General features: G+C 39.0%; 2 protein-coding genes across 4 annotated transcripts in view; both read left to right on the top strand.

Annotated features, from left to right (window-relative positions):
- The first annotated feature begins 620 nt into the window (after window positions 1-620).
- On the top strand, window positions 621-13,044 carry bpgm (2,3-bisphosphoglycerate mutase). Of its 2 annotated transcripts, XM_052119658.1 has the most exons (4): window positions 621-694; window positions 6,840-6,985; window positions 7,061-7,462; window positions 10,003-13,044. In XM_052119658.1, the coding sequence occupies exons 2-4, from the start codon at window positions 6,862-6,864 to the stop codon at window positions 10,179-10,181; spliced, it is 705 nt and encodes a 234-aa protein (XP_051975618.1). In that variant the 5' UTR covers window positions 621-694; window positions 6,840-6,861; the 3' UTR covers window positions 10,182-13,044. The 2 variants fall into 2 exon arrangements, with proteins under 2 accessions (XP_051975618.1, XP_051975617.1); XM_052119657.1 differs by having other exon boundaries at window positions 6,840-7,462.
- A 7,044-nt stretch (window positions 13,045-20,088) lies between these two features.
- Window positions 20,089-26,974, top strand: part of cald1b (caldesmon 1b) — a 32,425-nt gene continuing 25,539 nt past the window's right edge. For both annotated transcript variants that reach the window (XM_052119751.1, XM_052119754.1), the window contains exon 1: window positions 20,089-20,192. The gene's annotated coding sequence lies outside the window, so the exon portion shown is untranslated. The remainder of the gene's footprint in view (window positions 20,193-26,974) is intronic.

The raw sequence follows: 26,974 nt of genomic DNA, 5'->3' as shown, positions 1-26,974 counted from the left end.
TGTACTGTATGAGTTGGATAAATGAGAAAATAAATGATTTAGCGAAGAGAAAGAAATATAGTTCATGGCAGCACTATTGTTGCACACATCACAGTTATAAGTTAAATTGTTACATGTGTGCTTTTTTACACATATAAAACATTTGTTTATGATAATATTATTATTTTATAATTTCATCCTGTCATTATATAGTAATTTTTATATCATAATATTTATATGTGATTAATTGTGTGTATTTGGAGAAGAAATAAAGCTACATATGTTTTCCCAGCATTCTGAGTAATTGGTTTTATCTCCTTTTAGGTAATTCTCACTTTTCGGGGGTTGTGGGTGTAAATGGCACTTCCCATTATTATAAGAGTCTGTTAAATGCTTCAACAAAAGACAACTAACATTTCAAATGAAGTAGATCAAAATGTAACGTTTGCTTATGGGAATTTAACAGTACAGCTGGACCTACATGCATAAAAATGAAGTCAATAAAGTTTTTAATCCTGGACAAATTTATTTAAACAATGCGCAACACCCTCAAATTAGCGCCACAATACGTTTAAACACGCCTACCTCTGGAGATTTGCATATGTGATTGGCTCACAGAAATGTCACTCAACCATGCGATACGTGTTTGTTGATGGCAGCACCAGTTCCTGTTGCAGTGCTGCTGTATCGGGGTTGGGCGGTTTCTCATCCAAAGGTAAGCTCTTGTTTATTGTAAATGTATAAGAATACAGCTTCTTAAATCATCACTTAGGTGCATGACTGTTGGATAGAAGCCATAATTATTTAATTAATTGTATTTGCTAGTACGGAACGATTTTATGAGGTGGCATGCTAGGAAGCAAGTCCAGTTGTGTCTAATGCTGTTCATACAATTATTTATCTGTATTATTCGTCACAGACCTTCTGTTTAGCTATATTTCTCTTCAGTATTTGGATTATTCTAGATTTTAGCTTGTGAATGCAAAAACATCTACATTTTATCAGAGTTGGCCGGACTGATTCGCCTAAATTAGCACCTTGCTGACATTTAGCTGACCCTTAACCTTTCTGTTCTCCAAATAGGATTTTACCTTATTTGTTTCTTCAAGGAAACGGCAAAGCTTTATTTAAAATTAATTCTGATCTGAGCTGTCGTAATGGGATAGTTTACATATATATTATAGTCAAGTCAAGTGGTTTTTATTGTCGTCTCAACCATATACAGTTACAGTACACAGCGAAACGAGACAACTTTCCTCCAGGACCATGGTGCTACATAAAACAACATAGGACAAACCTAAAACCACACGAGACTACACAGACTAAATAGCATACCTATATAAAGTGCACGTGCAAACGTGTGCAAAAAGTACGGGACAGTACAATAAATTACTAACAATAGACACAGTAAGAGACAGTGCAGCGCCGACCAGTACACAGTAGTGTGAAAGATGACAGTTTTTAAAAATGCCAAATGTAAACATAACATACTATGAGATAGTGTTCTATGGACATAGCAGTTATTGAGGTAGCTGCCAGTTATAAAGTGACAATAATTAAAGTGCAACTCAGGACACGTGTTGTGTGTGTGTCAAACCAGTCTCTGAGTATTGAGGAGTCTGATGGCATGGGGGAAGAAGCTGTTACACAGTCTGGCCGTGAGGGCCCGAATGCTTCGCAGGGCTCTACGCTAACTTTTTTCCTAAGGAGTACATGCGCTCCTGAATGAAAAAATTAGGAGTACAGTGAAAATGAAATACAGAGTTTATTAACAAAAATGTATTACATACGTATTTATACTGCGTGTATGAGTGTGTGTACTAAGGGACACACATCTGTGGAACAGCACATACCACCCAAATCACACATTGACCCATGCCTACTAGAATCAAAGTATATCAGTTGACCGTCTGGCATACTTAGAGGTCAGCCAGCGATCTCTCGTTATGTCAGCAATTTGACCGATCATCTCCACACATTGTCGTATGTGATTAATCTAAACTCCATTTTTGTGGTGGAGTCTGATAAGCGGCCCAAATTTGATGAAAGGTTCTTCTTCTTTCACAATGAAGTATGCAATGTTTATCTTTATTTTCAGCTGCTTCCTCTTCTCCTCCTCAGACTGCAGCACTTGCCTCCTCAAGGCTGCTTACACCGAGCTTGATGGTTTCTCCTGTCTCATCCAGAGCACTGGATATGCCGCCATGAGATGTTTCGCTACACTATCTCTTTTCAGATTAGCGATGGGCATTCCGGCTCTTTTCATAATTTGTGTTAAAACAATTCAAATTAAATTATTAAATGAAATTATACTCTACCTTAACCACAATTTATTTAAAAATGCATTGATTTGTTAAGAAAAATAATACTATTAAACATTTGCATTTAAAGTATAACTTATTGTATATAAATAAAGTGCATATAAATCTAACCATTCAAAACGAATACAATCTGAACAGCATTATAGACAGGGCCACCGCTGAACAAATTGATGCCCTACACGTGATATGAGCGCGAAGTGATCGTCTGTGTTCTGCAACTGCTTTCGGGTCCTTGAATAACGTATAGCGAGTGAGTAAGGGCAGCCGGTGGACTTTCTGGTGCCATCCTAGGGTAAGATGGTGCCCCCCTAGGGAGTTGTGCCCTATGCAAACTGCGTAGTATGCATGTAGGTAGAGGCAGTAGCCTATTGATAATAGAATAATGCACCATATCAAAGAAAAATATATAATTTGCAAAACTGCAGCATCCCACAAATTGAAATAAATGTAAAAAAGAAGGATGTTATTACACATGTGCATTTAAAGTTTAACTTTTCAATGTATATAAACAGTGCATATAAATGTAACCATTCAAATACAATCTGAACAGCATAAGTTGGCTCCACCCTCCCTCACGCATCTTTTGGTTCATTGGTTGACACTGCGTGTCTGATTGACAGGAACAACAGGTGAGGCTTTTAGTCTGAGCAGACAGTCAGAACTAATGTGTGCGCTTGAGCATTTAGGCCTATATTATTCAATTTGTTTTTTTCGTTATTTTTAAATCTTTTGATTATTTATATAAATAGATTCTGATATGCGAGCCGGCTCCCAACGTTCACCTACAAGAGCCGACTCAAACGACCCATCACTATTTCAGATACGGGTTTCCTAACACGAAGGACGAGATGCCCACCTGTTTCTGCCCTCTACGATATTAGCAGAACATGACGTTGTTTTCGAACTCTAGCCATGGGAACATTTTGAGCCAATTTGCATTGAATCTATATGTTCTCCCTCCACTGGCTACAGTGGACGTTGAAGTGACAGCTGTGGTCACGGTAGCTTTCCTCTCTGCATACCTAACGTTAGCCGTCTCCTGTAAACATTGTGAAGAGACTTCGTTAGTTGAACGTTGCTAATCCCCCTCGCCAAATTCCTCTTTCTCCTCATCTTTTTCGCTTAAAATATAATGCGATGTCGCCTATACTGCTACTTTTTTTCCATTGTTCACCTTTCTCTGACTGGACCGCGTCATCACAGAAAACTCCGCTTGTGGAATGTGGGTTTTGTCATTTTAAACAAATATCTTAAAAATGGGGGTTGTTATGTTTGTAATCTTTAATCGCATACTGTGCTCGTAAATAATTTTTCCAGTTCGCACATATCTATTTTTAGGGGCAAATGCAAGTGAAATACTCGCACTGTAGAGCCCTGCTTCGGTACCTCTTGCTAGATGGCAGGAGGGTGAAGAGTTTGTGTGAGGGGCGTGTGGGGTTGTCCACAATGCTGGTTGCTTTGCGGATGCAGTGTTTTTGTAAATGTCTTTGATGGAAGGAAGAGAGACCCCGATGATCTTCTCAGCTATCCTCTGCAGGGCTTTGCGGTCCGAAACGGTGCAAGTCCCAAAACAGGTAGTGATGCAGCTGCTCAGGATGCTCTCAATAGTCCCTCTATAGAATGTAGTGAGGATGGGGGTGGGAGATGTGCTTTCCTCAGCCTTCAAAGAAAGTAGAGACGCTGCTGGGCTTTTTTGGTAATAGAGCTGGTGTTGAGGGACCAGGTGAGGTTCTCCGCCAGGTGAACACCAAGGAATTTGGTTCTTGACGATCTCCACAGAGGAGCCGTCGATGTTCAGCGGAGGGTGGTCACTCTGTTCTCTCCTAAAATCAGCAACCATCTCTTTTGTTTTGTCAACATTCAAAGACAGTTTGTTGGCTCTACACCAGTCCGTTAGCCACTGCACCTCCTCTCTGTATGCTGACTCATCGTTCTTGCTGATGAGACCCACCACAGTCGTATCATCGGCGAACTTGATGATGTGCTTCGAGCTGTGCATTGCTGCATAGTCGTGAGTCAGCAGAGTGAACAGCAGTGGACTGAGCACACAGCCCTGGGGGGGGTCCCAGTCCTCAGTGTGGTGGTGGTGGTGTAGATGCTGTTCCCGATCCGGACTGACTGAGGTCTCCCAGTCAGGAAGTCCAGGATCCAGTTGCAAAGTGAGGTGTCCAGGCCCAGCAGGTTCAGCTTTCCAATCAGGTGCTGGGGAATGATTGTGTTGAATGCTGAGCTGAAGTCTATGAACAGCATTCGAACGTATGAGTCCTTTTTATCTAGGTGGGTGAGGGCCAGATGGAGGGTGGTGGCGATGGCATCGTCTGTGGAACGGTTTAGACGATATGCAAACTGCAGTGGGTCTAGTGATGGGGGCAGCTGGTTCTCATGACGAGCCTCTCGAAGCACTTCATGATGATGGGTGTGAGTGCGACGGGACGGTAGTGGTTGAGGCAGGACACTGAAGATTTCTTTGGCATGGGGACGATGGTGGTGGCCTATAAGTACGTTGGAACGATGGCGCTGCTCAGAGAGATGTTGAAGATGTCTGTAAGAACATCTGCCAGCTGGTCTGCACACCCTCTGAGCACTCTGCCAGGAATGATGTCTGGTCCAGAAGCCTTCCGTGGGTTGACTACATAGAGTTTTCCTCATATCAGCCGTGGTAAGACAGAGCACCTGGTCGTTGGGAGGAGGGGTGGTCTTCCTCGCCACCACGTCGTTCTGCACTTCAAACCGAGCGTAGAAGTCATTCAGCGCATCTGGAAGGAAGGCATCTTTGTCACAGGCAACTGTAACTTTGTCACAGGCAACTGTTGTTCTGTAGTTGGTGATGGCCTGGATGCCCTGCCACACGCGGCGCATGTCACCGCTGTCCTGGAAGTGACTGGATTCTCTGGGCCTCTCTGATGACCCGGGACAGTTTGGCCCTCGCTATTCTTAGGGCTGCCTTGTCGCCTGCTCTGAAGATGGAGTCTCGGGTCCTCAGCAGCTCGCGCACCTCCGCAGTCATCCACGGCTTCTGGTTGGAGCTTGTGGTGATGGACTTTGAGAAAGTGACATCATCAATGCACTTGCTGACATAGCTGGTCACTGATGCTGTGTATTCCTCCAAGTTGGTAGAGTCGCCATATGTTTCAGCCTCCCTAAACATTTGCCAGCCAGTACACTCAAAACAGTCCTGAAGAGCAGAGATTGCTCCTGCTGGCTAGGTTTTCTCCTGCTTCTGAAGTGGGTCTGTATGCTGGAATTAGCATAACAGAGATGTGGTCTGAGTAGCCGAGGTGGGGGCGGGGCTCCGCCCGGTACACACCTGGGATGTTTGTGTAAACAAGATCAAGCGCGTTCGCCCCTCTCGTTGCAATACCGATGGAGCACTGTCAGAGACTCCTATTTACTGAGTTGACAACCTCCCTGGCTCTATCATAGGAGAGAGGATATCAATGGGCAAATAGCATGTTAAGACAGTTCAACCTGCATTATGCTATATATTTTAAAGTTTTTTTTTTCTTCTTCAGCCAAACAGATATTATATAGTAATATATGGTCATTTTCCACCCTGTCTCTGGCCCTCTGTCTGAATTGCTCGGTTTTGGCCTAAGCGCCTTCAAACTTTAATGTAAACACCCACTGTTATGATTGGCTAACATCGTGCAGCCCCCTCGAATACACAGCCATATATATTTGAAACTCAACTGGAAGAAAATGAACCAATTCCACAATAAAACAAAGCTGAATATCAGGGTTCATACACATAATGCACACCCAACACAGTTCATTTAAATATATTAAACCGTTAACTCAAGCACTGCAGCTGCATAAACTATTAAAGAGTCATGACATTTGTGAACGAAAACTGGTTACTTACAGTTTTGCAGTTTGGTCCAATAGTGTTTTAATGGATATAAATTTAAATAACAGTTCCTTTGCAAAGTTTTAATCATATTGTGACTGGTTCACAAGCAATCCAAGCTGATATGAGCCGAAGAAACATACAAAAAGCGATTTAAATACGTTCCAAGATAAAACACACACATATAATACTGCACTGACTCGATTAGGAGCCTTCAGTTGCTCTTCTTGTTGTTTGGGTGCTTCAACAGGCCAGAGCAGAGGTGCTGATCTTCACAGGTGTGACATCTCGCATCTTCCATGTCTGTTTACATAAGGCATGCAGTTCTCTCAGCCAGTGGATGAGCAGTTCAGAACAGACATGTCTTTAAAATTGACCCCATAAAATTGACTCATTCTAGTTTGGGGTCCAAACTAGAATGAGTGTCTCATTGTAAGAGATATAATTTGACATTGTGCCTTTTGAAAGTGACGTGAGATGCATGATAAAGGACAAAGCAGTTTGTATTGTACATATTTATGTTGAAAAAGTCATAAGGAAGGATTGGAACAACATGAGGATGAGTAAATTAAGAAAAGGAAAAAAAAAACCTGTAATAATGTATGTAATGTCACTACAATGTATATGTAAAATTTTTGCATATACTTAAATTTCTAAATTTTGGATCTCATTGCCTTGTGAAATACTTTCAGGCCTCTATTCTGCATCTTCTGGATGTCCAAATACAACCTTTTTCTGCTCAGGCATGGCGAAGGGGCCTGGAACAAGGAGAACCGCTTCTGCAGCTGGGTTGACCAGAAACTGAGCGAGAACGGGATTGTGGAAGCCCAAGAGTGTGGTAGGCTCTTGAAAAAACATGGATACCAGTTTGACCAAGTTTTTACCTCCATACTGACCCGTTCCATCCATACAGCCTGGTTGGTCTTGGAGGCCATGGGCCAAGAGTGGGTCCCAGTCACCAAATCCTGGAGGTTGAATGAACGACATTATGGTGCCCTGATTGGCCTTAATCGGGGTGAGATGGCATTGATCCATGGTGAGGAACAGGTTAAACTGTGGCGGCGTAGCTATGACCTCACTCCACCCCCCATTGATGAGTCGCATCCCTATTATGCTGAAATCTATAATGATCGCAGATACCGTACGTGTGATATTACGAAAGAGGAACTGCCCAAATCAGAAAGTCTAAAGGAGGTGTTGGACAGACTTCTACCTTACTGGAATGATGTCATCGTACCAGTAATCAAGAGTGGCCAAACTGTCCTCATCTCTGCACATGGCAACAGCTGCAGGGCCTTGCTTAAACATTTGGAAGGTAAAAGATATTTATTGTTGTCAAGTTGTTTTAATCCCAGTTTAATGTAGGTTTAGCTGAAATTATACCAGCAGGGACATATGTTCTAGTTCATAACAAAAATGAATAATTTTTATTTTGAAAGAACATCTCAAACCCCTTCAAACTAAGTTATAACATCCCTCTAAAGGCAACTGAGTTAGAATTTCATTTGCACTCTATGCTATAAACTTTTCAGCACTTGGAATACATACAGTAACTTGCTTATTTTTGTTTTAAAAAGAAAAAGTTGCTCTTCAGAATGCTTTAATTCTAATACTAACATAATTTAATACTTTATTAGTTTAGGAGCTTATTATTAAATTACCACATTTACTTGTGCTTAAGAAAACTGTTTATTCCAGGGTTTTTGCAGAAAGTGGTGCTCTGCAACGTCATGCAAACGAGAATGCCGATTTCCTTATGCTGTTTTTAGGGATTAAGAGAAAGCAGTTTAAAACACCTAGGTTTCTCCCAGAGAATGCAGCTTATTTGGTCATGTAAATGCTTGAGTGGTGTTCTAACAGGTGAGTGTGTGAAGAGTGTGGATGTGCGTAAACAGACCGAAGAGCAAACGTCATAGGTTGGAAAACAACAACATGTCAACACAGTGGAAATATGTAGTAGGAAAAGCACAAACACTATAAACTGTACCCATTTATACACACACCAAAGTAATAAATTGAATGTCCGTCAAGCGTATATGCTAGGGCTGCAACTAACAATAATCGGCTTTAGAACGTTTATTTGACTGTTCGGGCGATTATAGCAACAATTAATCATTAGATCTTAACCGACTATTTAGCTTGTCCCCCTGACTTAAAAGGATGTATTAAACATGCTTGCTATCAAGCAAGATATGCAAAGCTGCATATTGCCAATTTTCTTCATGCTAAGAAATGCACAGTGACACATACACCAATCAGCAACAACATTAAAACAATCTGCCTAATATTGTGTAGGTCCCCCTCGTGCCACCAAACGGCGCCAACCTGCATCTCAGAAGAGCATACTGATATGATGGCACCAACAGCCATGCCACGCTCCAAATTACGGAGTTCACATATTTTCTCCATTCTGATGGTTGATGTGAAAATTAACTGAAGCTCCTGACCTGTATCTGCATGATTTTATGCACTTCACTGCTGCCACACGATTGGCTGACTAGATAATCGCATGGATTATTATTGGTGCCAGGTGGGCTGGTTTAAGTATTTCTATTACTGTTGATCTCCTGGTATTTTCACACACAACAGTCTCTAGAATTTACTCAGAGAGGTGACAAAAATAAAAAAACATCCAGCGAGTGGCAGTTCTGTGGACAGAAATTACTTGTTGAAGAGAGAGGTCAACAGAGAATGGCCTGACTGGTTTGAACTGACAAAGTCTACAGTAACTCAGTTAACCACTCTGTACAAATGTAGTGAGATGAATATCATCTCAGAATGCTATTCTAAAATGCGGGTTGGCACTGTTTTGGTGACACGAGTGGTACCTACACAATATTAGGCAGGTGGTTTTAATGTTGTGGCTGATGGGTATATATATTATGATTCAATATGTCGCGAGCCATCACATTATAATCTAGCTGCAGCTGCAAGTGTGCGCACTTGTGTGATGAGCATGACAGAGTGTGCATCAGACGGATACAGTTTCAGTCTCCCCCTTAGATCGGGACACTTCTTGCAACTCCTAGAAGAGGCACTGACTGCACAGAGAAATGCCAGTTTCGGAGTTTGTAGTTTGTAGTTATTTACATGACCTGCTTCTTTGTTATTTGAACTTTATTAAAGCTATAACGCAGTAAATATAGCTGCATTAAAGATGTAACTGGTTTTGCTTCCTTTAAAGACGCTTGTCACAGAAGTCTTGCTTTAGCGGAGCGGCAGCTCCAGCTCCACTAATTCCACAACGAGAGTGCTTCTGTATTTACTTATTTTGTATTTTTGTATAATTCCCTCATACTTTGCAATCTATATCAGATGAAGTTGTTTGGAACGTTTAGTTTGCTTCTGGATGGTTAGCTGTGTTTTCTTGCTCTCCTCAGTCAGGAGCAAACTGCAGTTTGAGTTCTTGCTCTCCGCACCATCATTAGTTTCATATGATCTCATGTTACATTAAATTAGATCAAACAACTATTCAACAATGAAAATGTGTGTCGACAATTTGTATTGTCGATAACTTCGACTAATCCTTTCAGCCCTAGTATATACGCACATAGAATGTGGCAATCCTAGAGTTTTAAGTAAGAGGGAAACCGCACTATAGAAGCACAATTCTGCTGCAGGTTGCGATGGAAAGTTAAGAAAACAAAAACGGCAACAGCTCTGGAATATCTGGAAATAAAGCAAAGCAACAGAGAATTTCTGGTGTCCATGTAAACATAGTCAATATTATCAATAATACAGCAAGTACAGTGGAAAGTGTGCAGTAGTAGTCAAAGTAGGTTTTAAAAATATTAAAACATCTCCTTGAAATACTTTAATGTGCTTAATACATACATTTGCAATCTTTCTCAACAGCTATATCGGAAAAAGACATTGTCAGTGTAACATTGCCCACCGGTGTACCAGTCTTACTGGAGCTGGATGAGAATCTTCGACCCGTCAAGCCACGTCAGCTCTTGGGTGACCAAGCCAAAATACAGGCAGCTATCAAAAAGGTGGAGGATCAGGGAAAGGTCAATGGAGGAAATAAATAAGGTTTCTTTGTGAAGAGTCAAAACCATGCAGATAGGAATTATTCAAGCAGTAAGGTTAATGGCACAAAAAGTTGCTCAATATGCCCTGAAGCACTGAATCATTACGCTGGCAGCCAAAAGTTTGGAGTAATGTACAGATTTTGTACATTGATCCATGACACTCTTTTCCAATTATCTGTTGTCCATTGTCTGTTTCGTTGCCCACTCTAACATTTTCTATTTCAAAAGTTACTTTTCCTTTGCAATTCTTCCCATAAGTCCTGCACCCCTGAGTCTTCTCTTTACTGTTGTACATGAAACTGGTGTTGAGCAGGTAGAATTCAATGAAGCTGTCAGCTGAGGACATGTGAGGTGTCCATTTCTCAAACTAGAGACTCTGATGTACTTATTCTCTTGTTTAGTTGTAAATCTGACCTTCCACATCTCTTTCTGTCCTTGTTAGAGTCAGTTGTCCTTTGTCTTTGAAGACTGTAGTGTACACCTTTTGCATGAAATCTTCAGTTTTTTGTCAATTTCAAGCATTGTATAGCCTTCAATCCTCAAAACAATGATTGCCTGGCAAGTTCTAGAGAAAGCGGTTTCATTTTTGCAATTTTTGACTAATATTGACCTTAAGACATGCCAGTCTATTGCACACTGTGGCAACTCAAAAACAAAGACAATGTTAAGCTTCATTTAATGAACCAAATAGCTTTCAGCTGTGTTTTATATAATGGCAAGTGTTTTTCTAGTACCAATTTAGCATGATTACTCAAGGATAAGGTGTTGGAGTGATGGCTGCTGGAAATGAGGCCTGTCTAGATTTGATAAAAAAAAATATATATATATATTTTTTTTCTCTCAAATAGTGATGGTGCTATATGGAATGGAAGAATAGTCAGGAATTTTTTTTGACATCAGTAATGTCCTGACTATACTTTGTGATCAGTTGAGTCATTGTGCATTAGTCCAAACTTTTGGCAGCCAGCGCATACCTGTTAAGGATAGTTACAGCATATAGGTCAGCTCCACTAAATGTTTGCATTTTGTTTTAGTAGTATTTTAACAAGAATTACAAATAATTATAGATGTATTTATTGATATTTGGAATTCAGACACTGGTTACTGATTCAAAATACAGATTTATTATGTATATTTTCTCATTGCATAAGTAAAATGCAATAGTAGATGCATATGCCAATTTACTTAAACTGATGTTTTACTAAAAAAAAAAAAAATTGTTAGCTGTTTCATCCAAACTTGTTATTTTCCAATACATTTTAACCACAGAAAACCAGTGGTGCCTTTGGAAAAAATAGAATCCAAACGTTGTCTAATGAAATGTATTGCAAGTAGTGTAAAGTAAATTCTAACCATTTGTGTTTTTAAAACAAGGAATACTGGAAGAATTCCGAATGGAATCATTCAAAAAAGATGTAAAAAAGAGATTGTGCTTATCCTTGCAGAAATCAATATGCAACCATCCAGAGTTAACTTGATATATTGACTCCACTGTTAGGACCTTCCACAGTTTGAACCTAATCTCTCCCAAAACATTTTAATCAAGCTTATAAAAAGGGATTGTTCACCCAAAAATATAAATTATCATCATTTACTCACCCTCATGCCAGACCAGATGTATATGACTTTCTTCTGCTGAACACCAACAAAGCTTTTTAAAAGAATATCTCAGCCCTGTTGGTCATTTCAACATAAAGCATAAAAGTAAACCATAAGTCTCAGTGGTTAAATCCATGTCTTCACAAGCATCATAAGTTTGGGTGAGAAACAGATAAATATTTAAGTCCTTTTTTTTTTTCTCCACTTTCACATGTGGTGCCTGTTTAGTTCCACTTTCACATCTGAAAGTGAATGTAGAGATTTGGAGTAAAAAAGGACTTTAATATTTATGTTTCCAACCCACACCTATCATATCACTTCTGAAGATATGGATTTAACCACTGGAGTCTCATGGATTACTTTTATGATAATTTTATCTGCTTTTTGGACCTTCAGATATCTGGTCACCATTCAGTTGCATTGCAAGGACCAACAGAGCTGAAATATTCTTATAAATATTTCTTATATTGTGTTCGGCAGAAGAAAGTCATACACTTCTGGGATGGCATGAGGGTGAGTATTTTTGGGTGAACTATGAGTAACCTGTGGCCAGGAAACCAGCCCCTATTATTTGTAATGATGAACTTCATTGGAAGTATGAGAGGTAATTTGAAATTATTTTAAAATATTTTTAGTTATTTGCTCTGAGAGCAAATGTTTGCTAAATCTTAGAAAGTATTTTAAAACATAATTATTTAAAAGGGACACTTTGTTTTCATTGAATGTATTTAGTAACAGAAATATTAAGATACTGTAAGTGTTAAGAAGACTAAGTTATTTTCAATTTTAAGATGAGCTGCCTCATGCAATAGCAAATGCAACTCTCACGATCTCTTTTTTTACTGTACTTCATTATGTTGCATTAACCAACACGTATGCAAAGAGAACAGTAACCAGTGGCCGCCCAGCTGCTCTTGACTGGTGTGTAACCATTACACCAGTTGTTTGAAATGTATGTGCATTGTAATACCTATGTTGTATTTATTGTTTCACTGTACTGTATCAATAGAGAAAATGTTTGTGTTTGTACTTTTTGTTATAATGTTCATGGATTCACTGTTACATGTCTATATGTACTACCCCTGCCTAACTTCTACGATACAATTATGCACATTATTGCTCAATGTCGTGTATTTTTCCCCATTCCGCAGTACTTCTATCAAGATTAGGATATCCCTCTACTTAAACATTCTGAAAGTGGTAAAACATAAAATGTCATGCCTATAAAATGTTGAATAATACAAAAGAACAAAGAATACATAAATCTGGTTAATGAGCATTGAGTGATGTGTGTGTGAGTCTTTGAGGAGAATGTAGCTTCATCATTGGAATCTATAAAGCATGAAATGTGCATATTCTGTTAAAAGATACCAAGAACCAAAATTAACCAGGAGGAGGTGCTACATTGCAACAGTGTTTTCTAAGTAGACAATTATCCAGTGGTACAAATTAAGAGGGTAAGAAATTAATGGGAAATATTGGTGGCTATACAGGTGAAACTCGAAAAATTAGAATATCGTGCAAAAGTTCATTAATTTCAGTAATTCAACTTAAAAGGTGAAACTAATATATTATATAGACTCATTACAAGCAAAGTAAGATATTTCAAGCCTTTATTTGATATAATTTCGATGATTATGGCTTACAGCTTATGAAAACCCCAAATTCAGAATCTCAGAAAATTAGAATATTACATGAAATCAATAAAAAAAAGGATTTTAAAATACAGAAATGTCGGCCCTCTGAAAAGTATAAACATGCATATGTACTCAGTACTTGGTTTGGGCCCCTTTTGCATTAATTACTGCCTCAATGCGGTGTGGCATGGATGCTATCAGCCTGTGGCACTGCTGAGGTGTTATGGAAGACCAAGATGCTTCAATAGCGGCCTTCAGCTCTTCTGCATTGTTTGGTCTCATGTCTCTCATCTTTCTCTTGGCAATGCCCCATAGATTCTCTATGGGGTTCAGTTCATGCGAGTTTGCTGGCCAATCAAGCACAGTAATACCATAGTCATTGAACCAGGTTTTGGTACTTTTGGCAGTGTGGGCAGGTGCCAAGTCCTGCTGGAAAATGAAGTCAGCATCTCCATAAAGCTTGTCTGCTGAAGGAAGCATGAAGTGCTCTAAAATGTCCCGGTAGATGGCTGCGTTGACTCTGGACTTAATAAAGCACAGTGGACCAACACCAGCCGATGACATGGCTCCCCAAACCAACACAGACTGTGGAAACTTCACACTGGACTTCAAGCATCTTGGATTGTGTGCCTCTCCATTCTTCCTCCAGACTCTGGGACCTTGGTTTCCAAATGAGATGCAAAATTTGCTCTCATCAGAAAAGAGGACTTTGGACCACTGAGCAACAGACCAGTTCTTTTTTCTTTAGCCCAGGTAAGACGTTTGACATTTGAAGCCCATGTCCAGGACCCGTCTGTGTGTGGTGGCTCTTGATGCAGTAACTCCAGCCTCAGTCCACTCCTTGTGAAGCTCCCCACACATTTGAATGGCCTTTTCCTGACAATCCTCTCCAGGCTACGGTTATCCCTGCTGCTTGTGCACCTTTTTCTTCCACACTTTTCCCTTCCGCTTAACTTTCTATTAATGTGCTTTGATACAGCACTTTGAGAACATCCAACTTCTTTTGCAATTACCTTTTGAGGCTTTCCCTCCTTGTGGAGGGTGTCAATGATGGTTTTCTGCACAACTGTCAGGTCAGCAGTCTTCCCCATGATTGTGAATTCAACTGAACCAGACTGAGAGACCATTTAAAGGCTCAGGAACCCTTTGCAGGTGTTTAGCTGATTAGAGTGTGACACTTTGAGCCTACAATACTGAACCTTTTCACAATGTTCTAATTTTCTGAGATTCTGAATTTGGGGTTTTCATAAGCTGTAAGCCATAATCATCAAAATTATATCAAATAAAGGCTTGAAATATCTTACTTTGCTTGTAATGAGTCTATATAATATATTAGTTTCACCTTTTAAGTTGAATTACTGAAATTAATGAACTTTTGCACGATATTCTAATTTTTCGCGTTTCACCTGTAGTAGGTTTGATTTGAGTGTAATCACTTGTGATATAAGGAAACTGATCTTGGATGTTCAGAAGAATGTAGCACTTGGCAAACTACCAATTCACTACCTATTCAGTAAGACTATAACAGCTCAAATTTGTCGTGTTGAGCAGGTATGTTCTCAAGAAGAGGCACTTTAATGTTCTTATTCTTTAATGTCCTCTTAGAATCTCCTGTTATATTGGGTTTCAAGCACACACAATAAGAACTTTTTTAGAAATGCCTTCACACCTAATTATCCATGCGATTATCTAATCGGCCAATCATGTGGCAGCAGTGCAATGCATAAAATCAAGCAGATGCGGGTCAGGAGCTTAAGTTAATATTCACATCAACCATCAGAATGGGAAAAAAATTTGATCTCAGTGATTTTGACCGTGGCATGAATTTTGGTGCCAGACGGGCTGGTTGGGTATTTCTTTAACTGCTGATCTCCTGGGATTTTCATGCACAACAATCTAGAGTTTACACAGAATGGTGGCAAAAACAAAAAACATCCAGTGAGCAGCAGTTCTGTGGACGGAAGTGCTTTGTTATTGATAGAGGTCAACAGAGAATGGCCAGACTGGTTCGAACTGGCAAAGGCTACGGTAACCACTCTGTTCAATTGTAGTGAGCAGAATAGCATCTCAGAATGCACAACATGTCGAAACTTGAGGCAGATGGGCTACAACAGCAGAAATACCACATTGGTTACTTTATTAGGATTAGGAGTGTATATTTCTTTAACATATTACATGCTTGTTTGAAAGAATATTCCCTCTATTCAAGGAGTTACACTTGTTCCCAAAAAATTTGAGTTTATTTACTGATGCTGTGAAGATGTGACCAGACAGCCCATACCTAATTGCATATGATATTAACTTGTAAGAAAATATTTGTCATGGAGTTCTTAAACAAAGATATGATGGTCCTTACTTTAGAACAACATGGATTTGAAACAGTACAAAAACATCATGGAATCGGAGTTAAGAAGCTCTGCCAAGCTGTAGCAAAACCATGATTAATTTTATCAAAACCTTGGTTACTGCCCAAAAAATTAAATGAGTGGAGACAATGACACCCCAGATGGAGAGGTGCAGCTACCTTGGTGTGTGCACATGTTAAGTTTGTACAGAGATGATTTCACCTCTAAAGAACTAAATGACCATAACAATGACTAAAACTGCGAGTGGGGTGGCCAGGCTTCTGTCCATGGTGGCCACGGCCACCCCCTAGCTACGCCACTGCTAATATAATATTTATTTTCCACTTCGAAGCTTATGAGATGCATTAATATTCATGTAATCTAAATAATAAGATCACTAGTTTAAAAAAAAACTTCAGAATGAATATTTTTATGTGAGGATAAATATTCTTGATACCACATCAGTATCTGAAGTATCGATAATTTAGTATCACCTATCCCTACTGATTCGTTCAAAAACAGACTCCACCATGAAAACAGTGGAAGGGAATGAGTACGATTAGTTCAAAATTTGTTCAAAAACACTCACCTTTTTTTTAAGTTGTGTCAGGAAGGATGAGACAAAAGATCCAAGTGCGGAGACAATGATCTGACATAGACCCTGGCACCAAATGCAGCATGGAGAAGGATGGTGTGTTCGTAGGCCTGTGTGCATAATGGTCATGTAGATCCTCGAGGAATCCAGAGAGATTAGTGTGTTTATAGGTCTGTTTGCGTAGTGGTCATGTAGATCCTCGAGGAATCCAGAGAGATTAGTATGTTTGTAGGTCTGTGTGCATAATGGTCGTGTAGATCCTCGAGGAATCCAGAGAGATTAGTATGTTTGTAGGTCTGTTTGCGTAGTGGTCGTTTAGATCCTCGACGAATCCAGAGAGATTAGTATGTTTGTAGGTCTGTTTGCACAGTGGTCGTGTAGATCCTCGAGGAATCCAGAGAGATTAGTATGTTTGTAGGTCTGTGTGCATAGTATCCATGTAGATCCTCGAGGAATCCAGAGAGATTAGCATGTTTGTAGGCCTGTGTGCATAGTGGTCGTGTAGATCCTCGAGGAATCCAGAGAGATTAGTATGTTTGTAGGCCTGTGTGCTTAGTGGTTGTGTAGATCCTCGACGAATCCAGAGAGATTAGTATGTTTGTAGGTCTGTTTGCGTAGTGGTCGTGTAGATCCTCGAGGAATCCAGAGAGATTAGTATATTTGTAGGTCTGTGTGCATAGTGGTCGTGTAGATCCTCGAGGAATCCAGAGAGATTAGTATGTTTGTAGGTCGGTGTGCATAGTGGTCATGTAGATCCTCGAGGAATCCAGAGAGATTAGTATGTTTGTAAGTCTGTGTGTGTAGTATCCGTGTAGATCCTCGAGGAATCCAGAGAGATTAGTATGTTTGTAGGTCTGTGTGCACAGTGGTCGTATAGATCCTCTAGGAATCCAGAGAGATTATTATGTTTGTAGGCCTGTGTGCTTAGTGGTTGTGTAGATCCTTGAGGAATCCAGAGAGATTATTATGTTTGTAGGCCCATGTGCGTAGTGGTCATGTAGATCCTCGAGGAATCCAGAGAGATTAGTATGTTTGTAGGCCTGTTTGTGTAGTGGTCGTGTAGATCCTCGAGGAATCCAGAGAGATTAGTATGTTTCTAGGTCTGTGTGCATAATGGTCGTGTAGATCCTCGAGGAATCCAGAGAGATTAGTATGTTTCTAGGTCTGTGTGCATAGTGGTCGTGTAGATCCTCGAGGAATCCAGAGAGATTAGTATGTTTGTAGGCCTGTGTGCACAGTGGCCGTGTAGATCCTCGAGGAATCCAGAGAGATTAGTATGTTTGTAGGTCTGTGTGCATAATGGTCGTGTAGATCCTCAAGGAATCCAGAGAGATTAGTATGATTGTAGGCCTGTGTGCACAGTGGTCGTGTAGATGCTCAAGGAATCCAGAGAGATTAGTATATTTGTAGGCCTGTGTGCATAATGGTTGTGTAGATCCTCGAGGAATCCAGAGAGATTAGCATGTTTGTAGGCTTGTGTGCGTAGTAGTCATGTGCAGAGCAGTTCCGGTGCAGAGAGGTGTCGTGGAGGAGAACTCAGGAGAAGCTTCAAAAGAGGCAAGGCGAGGCAACAGGCAGGATGGTAACCACAATCCCAGTGCACACAGTGCAGACTGGTAACCAATACACGTGAACATGTAACAGGGTGTACAGGGAAGAGGGACAGAGTGGTAAGCAACAGGACTCAAACAACACAAATATAGGTAAATATAGTCAGGTAACTAATGGCTATCGGGTTCCGCTTGCAGCAAGCTTGAATGATCAGCTTTACTATGGAAACAATCACGGCTTCCATGGCAATGCTGGTTAAGCGAGCCAGCAACACCTGAACCAAACAGAGAGAACGTGTAATGACAAACTTGAACAAACCAGCAGACTCACCGAGACCGTGACAGTGTTGTGCTCGATGTTTTGGCTTCTTTTTTAAACAATTTTCACTAGCAGAGAAGAAAAGCACTAACAAACTGGCCTATATTTGTCTGAAACATAAGTTTTTAATATTATTTACTCAGATTTTTTTTTAATGGGTTATTATAAAAAGAAAACTTAGGAAACAATTTCCACACAAATTGCAAGTAAATTTTAAACCGACCGCATTTATAAAGAAATGTTCCGGGTTCAATACAAGTTAAGCTCAATTGACAGCATTTGTGGCATAATATAATTTACTACAAGACATAAAGGATATGTGTGTATACATGATTTTAGTGTGATAAAATCACTTACAAACCTTTTCTGTGTTAAGTTATAACCGATTGTACAACTTCCTTACCATGGAGATGTAATGTCAACAAACCCTAAAATGACAGTAAAATTGACTATTTAAACATCTTTACAGCTCAAATAATACATGGGTTTTTACAGAATTAATGCAAGTGTTTTAATAAAATTACAAGCTTCACATTTCTGCCTTTAAACCCTCAAAAAATTGGCCCCTTTCACTTCCACTGTAAGTGCCTCACTGTAACCTTGATTTTTGCTTCTTTTTTTAAAGAAAAGGATGAACGAGTCACTATGCTAGAAATACTGTCGATTGCGCTTAACTTGTATGGAACCAAGTAAAGGCTACACACAATTGTTGATGGTTTCAATTAGAAATTCTCAAATAACGTTTTTCAAGTAAAGTTTACTCACTCTTTATTTGTGTATTTTACTCAAGCAACATAGCACTGAAATTAACCATGCTTTTAAAATTGAATTAGCAATAAGAAGCTTACTGTATGCTATGTAGATTATTAGGCAACCTTGCTTTACTGCTGACAGAAACAATATCAAGAGCTGTGCATTAAGACCTGAACACTTGGTGTGCAAAAAACAATGACGGTAACAATCAACAGAATTAAAAAAAATAAAATCAACAATACAGTTTTTTAAATAACTTTAAAACAGTAAAATAATGCAAGCTCATTAATTATTCAAGCTCGGTGCATGCAAAACCTTTTTTTTTTTTTTTTTTTTTTTTCATTTTTTATTTATTTCATTTACCTGTGAAATTTATTCAAATGAGCAAATAAATATGACAAGGTTTTCTACTTAAAGATCGATACATGATGACTCATTTTAAAGATAACAAACAATCATAAATAATATTTACTTATAAGTTAGAGCATTCATATTTATATGTTTGAATTGAGTAGAAATTTAGAATTTACTTAATATTTTCAAGTTCACGTGTTAACTTATTCAGAGTAGAAAGTACTTAATCTTTTTCTGCTATATTTACTTCACCACAAAATGTATTTTTTCAGTGTACTTGTTTGTTTAACTGTTTGTGGCTACAGCCAAATCACAGCCGTGCTGATCTACAACAGCACTTGCTCATGTGATAGACTATTGCTTAAACATAAATACATCATTTGGCAGAAATGCCTCAGACTTGTTGAAACAAAAATGTAATTAAGATTGGAGCTGCATAACATATAAACATGAACCATTATATGTGGACAAAATACATTTGGTTGTCTCTTACTCACTGAGGTTATTCATCACAAGAGCAATTTGTTCTGGACTAATCAACACTTACTTTATGCCAATAACTATGTAAGGTTTCTGTTTGCAATACCTAGAACTAGGCTGTAGCAAATCATGATGAGAGTGATATATCAGAGTGTAAGGAATGACTATTACTTGTGGATGGAAGAAAAGCACAAGAACTCTGTTGGCAAATGCTTTGAATTGATGGAACTGAGCAGAGGCGGAGTCTGAATGGCTGCAGATTTATAAACTGCGGAGTCAGGACCAATGTAATTTCTTCAGTGTGCTCTTTTTCAGTAGGACGATCATACTTGAAGGCTAAATTGGAAAGCAAGCTGAAACCTGCTCCAGTCCATTACAGGTAGGGGTTCTAAGCATCATGACGATTGACAATAACAATTTGAAAATTAATTTTTAATTGAAATATATGCATCATAATATTACAATATTATTTGAATTATACTTTTGTCCTGAGAACATTACCAAGCATGCTGTAATGAAAATAAAATTTTAATTTAAATGAAAATAGCTTAATAAATTGGCTTGGCAAAGCTCATAATTTCATGCTGCAAAATGTTAAATTCTGGCTTGCCACTTGTTCTGAGAGGTGGATTGCACTGCTTTATTTTCAGTGATTGACAAACCATCTGTTGACTTCTTTTCTTTAAAACTAGGCTACCAATCCCAGAAACCCACTAACTGCTACTTGCTTTAAGCATGAACAACCTTTGGGTCTTTCTAATTAGTTTTCTGTGTGCATGTAACAGCCTAAATGCTTTTCAATACACCTGCATCAAACTACTTTGGATCAAAACAGGTTCTATCCTTTTTGTTGTAATTTAATTTCACCATGTCAAAACTTCCACTGATTTCAACTGATGCAGCTTCATTAAACCATGTTACAGGGGTCCTACAATAAATACACTTTATGAAAACAATCTTAGGGAGAACTATATAAACCTTTCTATGTTCAAACATCAAACATAGCCAGTTGGAAATTATTAGAGAATGCCTCAGTCTTATATCCCAGAGTGCAGATCTGGTGACAGATGAATAAAGCAGTCTGTGGAATGAACAACAGCACCAGCGGGGTGTGTGTGTGGGTGTGTGTGTGTGTGTGTCTGTACAGAATCTGGAGGCAATTCTGTGCACAGTGATAACAAGCCTTGGCAGAGGCAGGATGTTAGAAGTACTGCCCTATGCATCCAGAGTGAAATGGGCTCAAGTTTGGGAATGCTGTTGACCCTTAGTGCTCTGATCCAGGGTAGTCAGGGATGCTGGGTCAGCTGGGGCCAATCAAGGATCAAAAAGCTTTGCTTTTCCCATTGAAATCACACTTCGATGGATGCAACAACATGGTAGTTGAAGGACAATTGCAATTCATACTGATGTTTTGGTTGGCACTTGGAAGAAATTCTATTTACCTTTTCAAATTCAAGAGTTTACTTCCTCAAACCCACCTATCTAGTGGCCATAAAAGGTACTTTTGGACCCATATGTCATACTTTAAATGTAATTGTATTAAATACAAAACAAAGTATTAAACTTAGTGGCATCTGCAAACAAATGATGCTAGGTCTTTTCTCAGAACTAACTAACTTCTCATTCTTTGCCATTTGTGCAATGATGTTTAGGCAACTGATCCAAAGGTGATTATAAGTAGATCTATGAACTCAGATCCTGTAAAGATTAACAACATGTTCCTTAAAGTTTGACAAACAGAAAGTCTTTAAATACTTTGTCTTGATTTTGGACAATATATTGTTTAATTGTTAGAAAACATAGCTTTTTTTTTTTGTGAAATTTTGCTTGAAAAGTGTGTTTGTGGTATATGTCTTTAAAATAAATGCAAATTTTGAATATTTTGTAATATAATTTAAACAGTTCATACATTTAAAGTGTGGCCTAAGTGTCCAAGTTATTTCTGGGGTCACTAATACATATAAAAATATTTACAAATCACTGTCATTCATTAAACTGTCTGGCGAAAGCTCTAAAATTACTATTGGCTTAATCCTGACATCAGTACTGATTGAAATGGATAAGAGCCAGACTATGTACTCTGTGAAATCTATAGTTATTTCAGTTGTGCTGGGTAGAGGCTGGATTTGGACCTTTAGTGTTGTTCGCATAGTTAAATATATAACAAGACAAGATCCCTTAGACCACTCATTTGATACACCGTTTATTGCTGCCAGATGTTGAAAGGCTGGTAATTTGAAGACAAAGTTTCCATTGTATTGCCTTAAATTATGCAGCAAACATTTTTTATGATAGACTTTGACATATTGGACTTGCAGTTTACCACTTAACCCAAGATGATGGACAATTGGCACACTTAGCATTCTCAAGTCGTGAGGTCAGAGTAAGATGAAACCAAACTTTCACTGGCTAGGTCCATCAAATATGCTTGGAGAAGTTTGCAGATATTTTGTGAGTAAGACAGAAAACCCAAATTCTGTTTTGAAGTTTAGATCTTGAAAGTGTTCCATCACAGCATACTGTTTATCATATGTTATCCAGGAGACTCGCTATGGAAAAGCTTTTGGGGCTGGAGCACACTCGTGCCAAGTCAGGTCTTTTCCTTACATGGTATAAGCCACCAGGCATAAGACCATCTCCTTCCAATACACATTGGAACTGTCTGGCCATGATCAATGTCTTGTCACCCAGGAGACCTGGAATGTGTTTAACTGTAATTTTCCTTTTCAAGCATATCAGTGTCTTGTCGTCTACTTCCCTAGCGAGACCAATATGTAAACTCTCAGGACATATTCTGTATTTGGAACATTTCTTACATAGCTAAAAGTTATGTCATTATTACCTTTTTGGGTTATTTAGCCAAATAAAGCGAGAGAATGAATACTATTGCTAAACAAAACTATGAAAACAGCCTATTTCAGGTCAGGTGTTCATAGTTCTTGCTGAGCCATGGGAGAGGCATAATTAAGAACCTAAAAGATGGTCCAATGCCACCTGTTCAATAGTTTATTAAAGCTCCTTGAGTATTTTAATGAATATTACATGTTGGAAACGATTGTTTATGGTCACAAGAAATAAGCAGAGATTGAATTATAATGATACACATTCTTTATTTAACTCAAACAGCTTAGGGGGGTCTGCTGGAATGCATTAAAATAGACATATGTATGCCTACAAATGTTTCCTCTTTGCATGATGGGGAATGTTGAAGGGAGGGCATAAGCTTTGTGAGATCAAAGGCCTGAAACATTTTTAAAAAAGTATAGCAACGCAGTGATTAAAAGTTTGGATTCCTGACCTGCATTGCTATCTGATTCATGAAGTGCTCATTAAAGACCCCATGAAATCATTAATTGGAGTTTTGTAGCTTTTAATCCATGTTTTTTTTTCACTTTTGAGTTTGTCTATAATCTAGTGTAATTGACTTTTGGCAGATACACACATTTAAAATTGACAGTATCTCGTCCGGGAAAACAGACCAAAAATATTTATGACTCATCTTGTACTTAGGGACGTGTACAAATGTTTCTCCAATCAATTTCCCTCTAGACTGAGAATACCCAGCCCCCCCAAAACCACCTGTCTCTGAATAGCAATAGATGGTAGCAAACTATATTCATGTCTGTGATGTAAACGAACGGCTATTGCTATTTTAAAAAAGTGGCAAGCCTTGCAGTATGTTCTGCCTCTACTAGTGTTTATATAGTAAATACATCAACACCAGAAAGAAAACTGTGCTCATCAAGTGATTTCATGGGGCTTTAAAGGGGACATAAATGAGCTATTATTGTGAGCAGATGTTGGTCTCTTGTTAGAGCAACAGGTGTACATGTTTAGATCTAGTATTTTTTGTATGTTAAACTAAATGTTAGTACTTATAATAAGATCTCACCTGGCATTTACATTGACTGTTAATGCATTTCTTGTTTGAAAGTTCTGAACCCAATATGATCCTAAGAAGCACAACTGGGGTTTTACCTTCGTTAGGACCTGTACCTGCATCCTAAATGTATCATATGATTCTATTGCGCTTTGACATAAAGGTTGTAGCCCTTGGCATAGATATAGCCAAAGATGTATGATGGGGTTGTTCTCGAACAGAAGGTTTCTGTTCTAGTGGCACAGGTGCAGCTACCCTTGATTCTAGAGGAAATGGATATCAATTTTAACAGAGAGAAAACTTGGTGATTGGAAAAGACATTTAGATGATCAGTACTCTGATTTATTAATCTGAGGTCAGTTTTTGGCACGGAGCCACGGGTGGATTAAATGTAGGGATACATGGAGCCATTGAATAGATTTGTGTATCGTGTGTATTTTGGGATGTCACCACTGGGGGGCAGTATGCGCTGGGTGAGAGGCATTTAAGCAGGTGTTCAGACACAGGGGAAAGAGGAAGCAGGAGGCTTGGGTGGCAAGGATAGGCAAGGCAAGGTTATTTATATAGCAGATTTCATACACAATGGCAATTCAAAATGCCTTACATATAAATAATAATAAAATACAAGATAAAAATAAAATTTAAAACCAATTAAGAAAAAGACATGAGAATGCTAAGTGTGCCAACTGTCAGGTATGTATTGTTTTCTAAACACTTAGTTACAGTTTGTGTGCAAAAAGCACAAATCTGAGAGTAAAATGAATATTTTCTGAAATTTATGTCATGAACATTTTTCACTTATGTAATAAATCCTGCAAGGTATCTACCGGTTTCTAAGTGAATACATTATATGGAAATCATGAAAATGGTTTCAGCATCTTGCGTAGCACTTGTTGATTTTGGCTTGTGCGCACATCCACCGTCATGTGTATACTGGCTCTGCACACTTGTCCTTTCCACACATAATAAAGCTTTACAGCAAACCCACAGGACAGCTCGTTATGTCGTTCTAAATGGCTTCACCCAATCCTACCTGTCTGCTCTTGGGTGGTAGCTACAGCTCCAGAATGCAGACTTTATCACACATAGGCTTCCATTATGTGCTTGAGACACATTGTATTAATCTTCTTAACAGATTTTGATTTTTTTTCATCCGTGCTTTACAACAAGAGCATTTTGTGCAGGACTGACCACAACAGGAGAGTGCAAGCTTTGGCATTTTGTCTCAAGATTTTAGAGTAAAAATGAGAACCACGCAGAGGGCAAAATGCCCAGGACCTGGAATCAGTCACAGATGTATAAATTAGAACATGTTCTCCATCTCTGTCATGTGGGAATGATTTGTGGACTTGACTGTACAGCGCCTTGTGGTAGGAAGGCTGGATTGCGAAAGAGAGTCTGGGAAATCTATAACATGCCCACTGCACCCAAAAGCATTGCGTAATTTATTTCAAGAATGAGCAAGAGTTGAGAAGAACAGAGAAAACTGGGTCTAAGAAAATGCCTTTAAATTCTACAGACCACTTGGAACTGTGGATTTTTTAATTTTATTTGCCTCCATTTTCCAATTATTGGATAGAACCAAATTACTGAATTCTTAAGTCTAAAGTCTCCTGTGAGTTACACCAACAGACATTTATACTTGATTGCCCAAGTAGACGACCACCAATCAAATCACCAATTTAATCATACAAAATAATTTTTTTAGAACTTCCAATGCACAGTACATGTAGGAAATTGTCTACACATTGTTTTAATCTTATGTTGTGTGTAGGCACAATACATGAACCCAGTGGTCAAGCAAATCAGCCTTTTGTTGACAGTTGTGACAGGTTGTAGGCAGGGGTTGTCAGGAAAGCCTTAAGCATCTATCACCTAAGAAGCCCTGACATAAGGTCACCATTACAGGACTTTTTCACTTTGTGCACATATGGAGACACTTTGGACTGGTGCAAGCATTGATCCACTTCCTCTGGAGGATGGCCAAGCCAAACACGCTTGCATCTCCAACTGAAGCAGCTGTCCAACACGTCCACTTACCTCTAGTCTGCTGGGCAGTTTCTGTGATTTGGCCACAGTTAATCACAGCCATGCTTACAATATATTCAGAACAACAGCATGATTGTGAGTGGATTGCTTGTATACAAAAGTTCTATTAATAAAATAAGTTAATATTGAGTAACTTATGTTCAGACACTGAGTTTTTATATTTTTCTCTGCCAATGAAAAATAGTTCCAAAAGAAGCCAACGCATCACGCTTTGCATGTTCAAGCAACGCACAGACTAAAATGCACAGACGAAATACAGCAAGCGAGTTCTCTAGCGAGCCGATCCAAAAAATAAAACAAATTTCTCTACAATCTGCAGCAGTGATGAGTGTGTTGTCAGTTTGAAAATGAGGGAGTAAACATTCGAGACACAAACTATTGCAGTTCACCTGCTGGACAAGTTGACTGACAGTATTATGTACAGTATACACAGTCTGAGGGGTTAAAATGAAGTCAAGTCATTTTTATTTTTATAGCGCCTTTCACAACACACCGTTTCAAAGCAGCTTTACAGAAAAGCATGCTTCAACAGAAAATGAGTCATCATTGTGTAGTTTGATTAAATATGATTTGTAAATTGTTTATAAAAATAAGTAATTAAATGATAATTGTATTAATAACCCCAGTGAGCAAGCTGAAGGCGACTGTGGCAAGGAACACAAAACTCCATAAGATGTAGATTAATGGAAAAAAAATAACCTTGCAACCAGCAGGTCATTTTGGTGAGGTCTATCCTAAGTCCAAGGTTCTGGCAGCGGTATATGAAGTATCCCATGTCTTATGGTTGTAGTTGGCTTCAGTTCATCCTCTGAACTCCATTGTAATAGACTGAGGTGATGTCTGGCTGGCACCAGCTGCGTTTAGTCGTCATCACTCAGAGACACATAGCAGTGGAGTCTGACAACAAGCAGGAATTTAGGTGGATCTTGCCGGCTCTGGTAACCTCAGGATATGAATCCCGAGGTTGAGACAGGGAAACAAATATAATAATATTAGCGTAGATGCCATACATTTTTGGCAGAGTCATAGAGCATGATAAATGTTTCTGGTTCCGGCAGACCTAACTGAAGCAGCCTAATTGTGAGTTGATGGATAAATTAGGTGTATACCTGGCTAAATCTTTAGTCTAGATTGAGTGAGTGTGTCTGTGTGCCGAACAATGTTAGGATCCTTTTCGGAGGCTATACAGAGATGTTGTATTTTACACAACCAGGAACACAACAACATCTGGG

The sequence above is a fragment of the Xyrauchen texanus genome, chromosome 46, assembly GCF_025860055.1.
Source record: "Xyrauchen texanus isolate HMW12.3.18 chromosome 46, RBS_HiC_50CHRs, whole genome shotgun sequence".
NCBI classification, from domain to species: Eukaryota; Metazoa; Chordata; class Actinopteri; order Cypriniformes; family Catostomidae; genus Xyrauchen; species Xyrauchen texanus.
The sequence above is the reverse complement of the archived record's forward strand: the minus strand, read 5'-3'. Positions and strand labels throughout refer to the sequence as shown.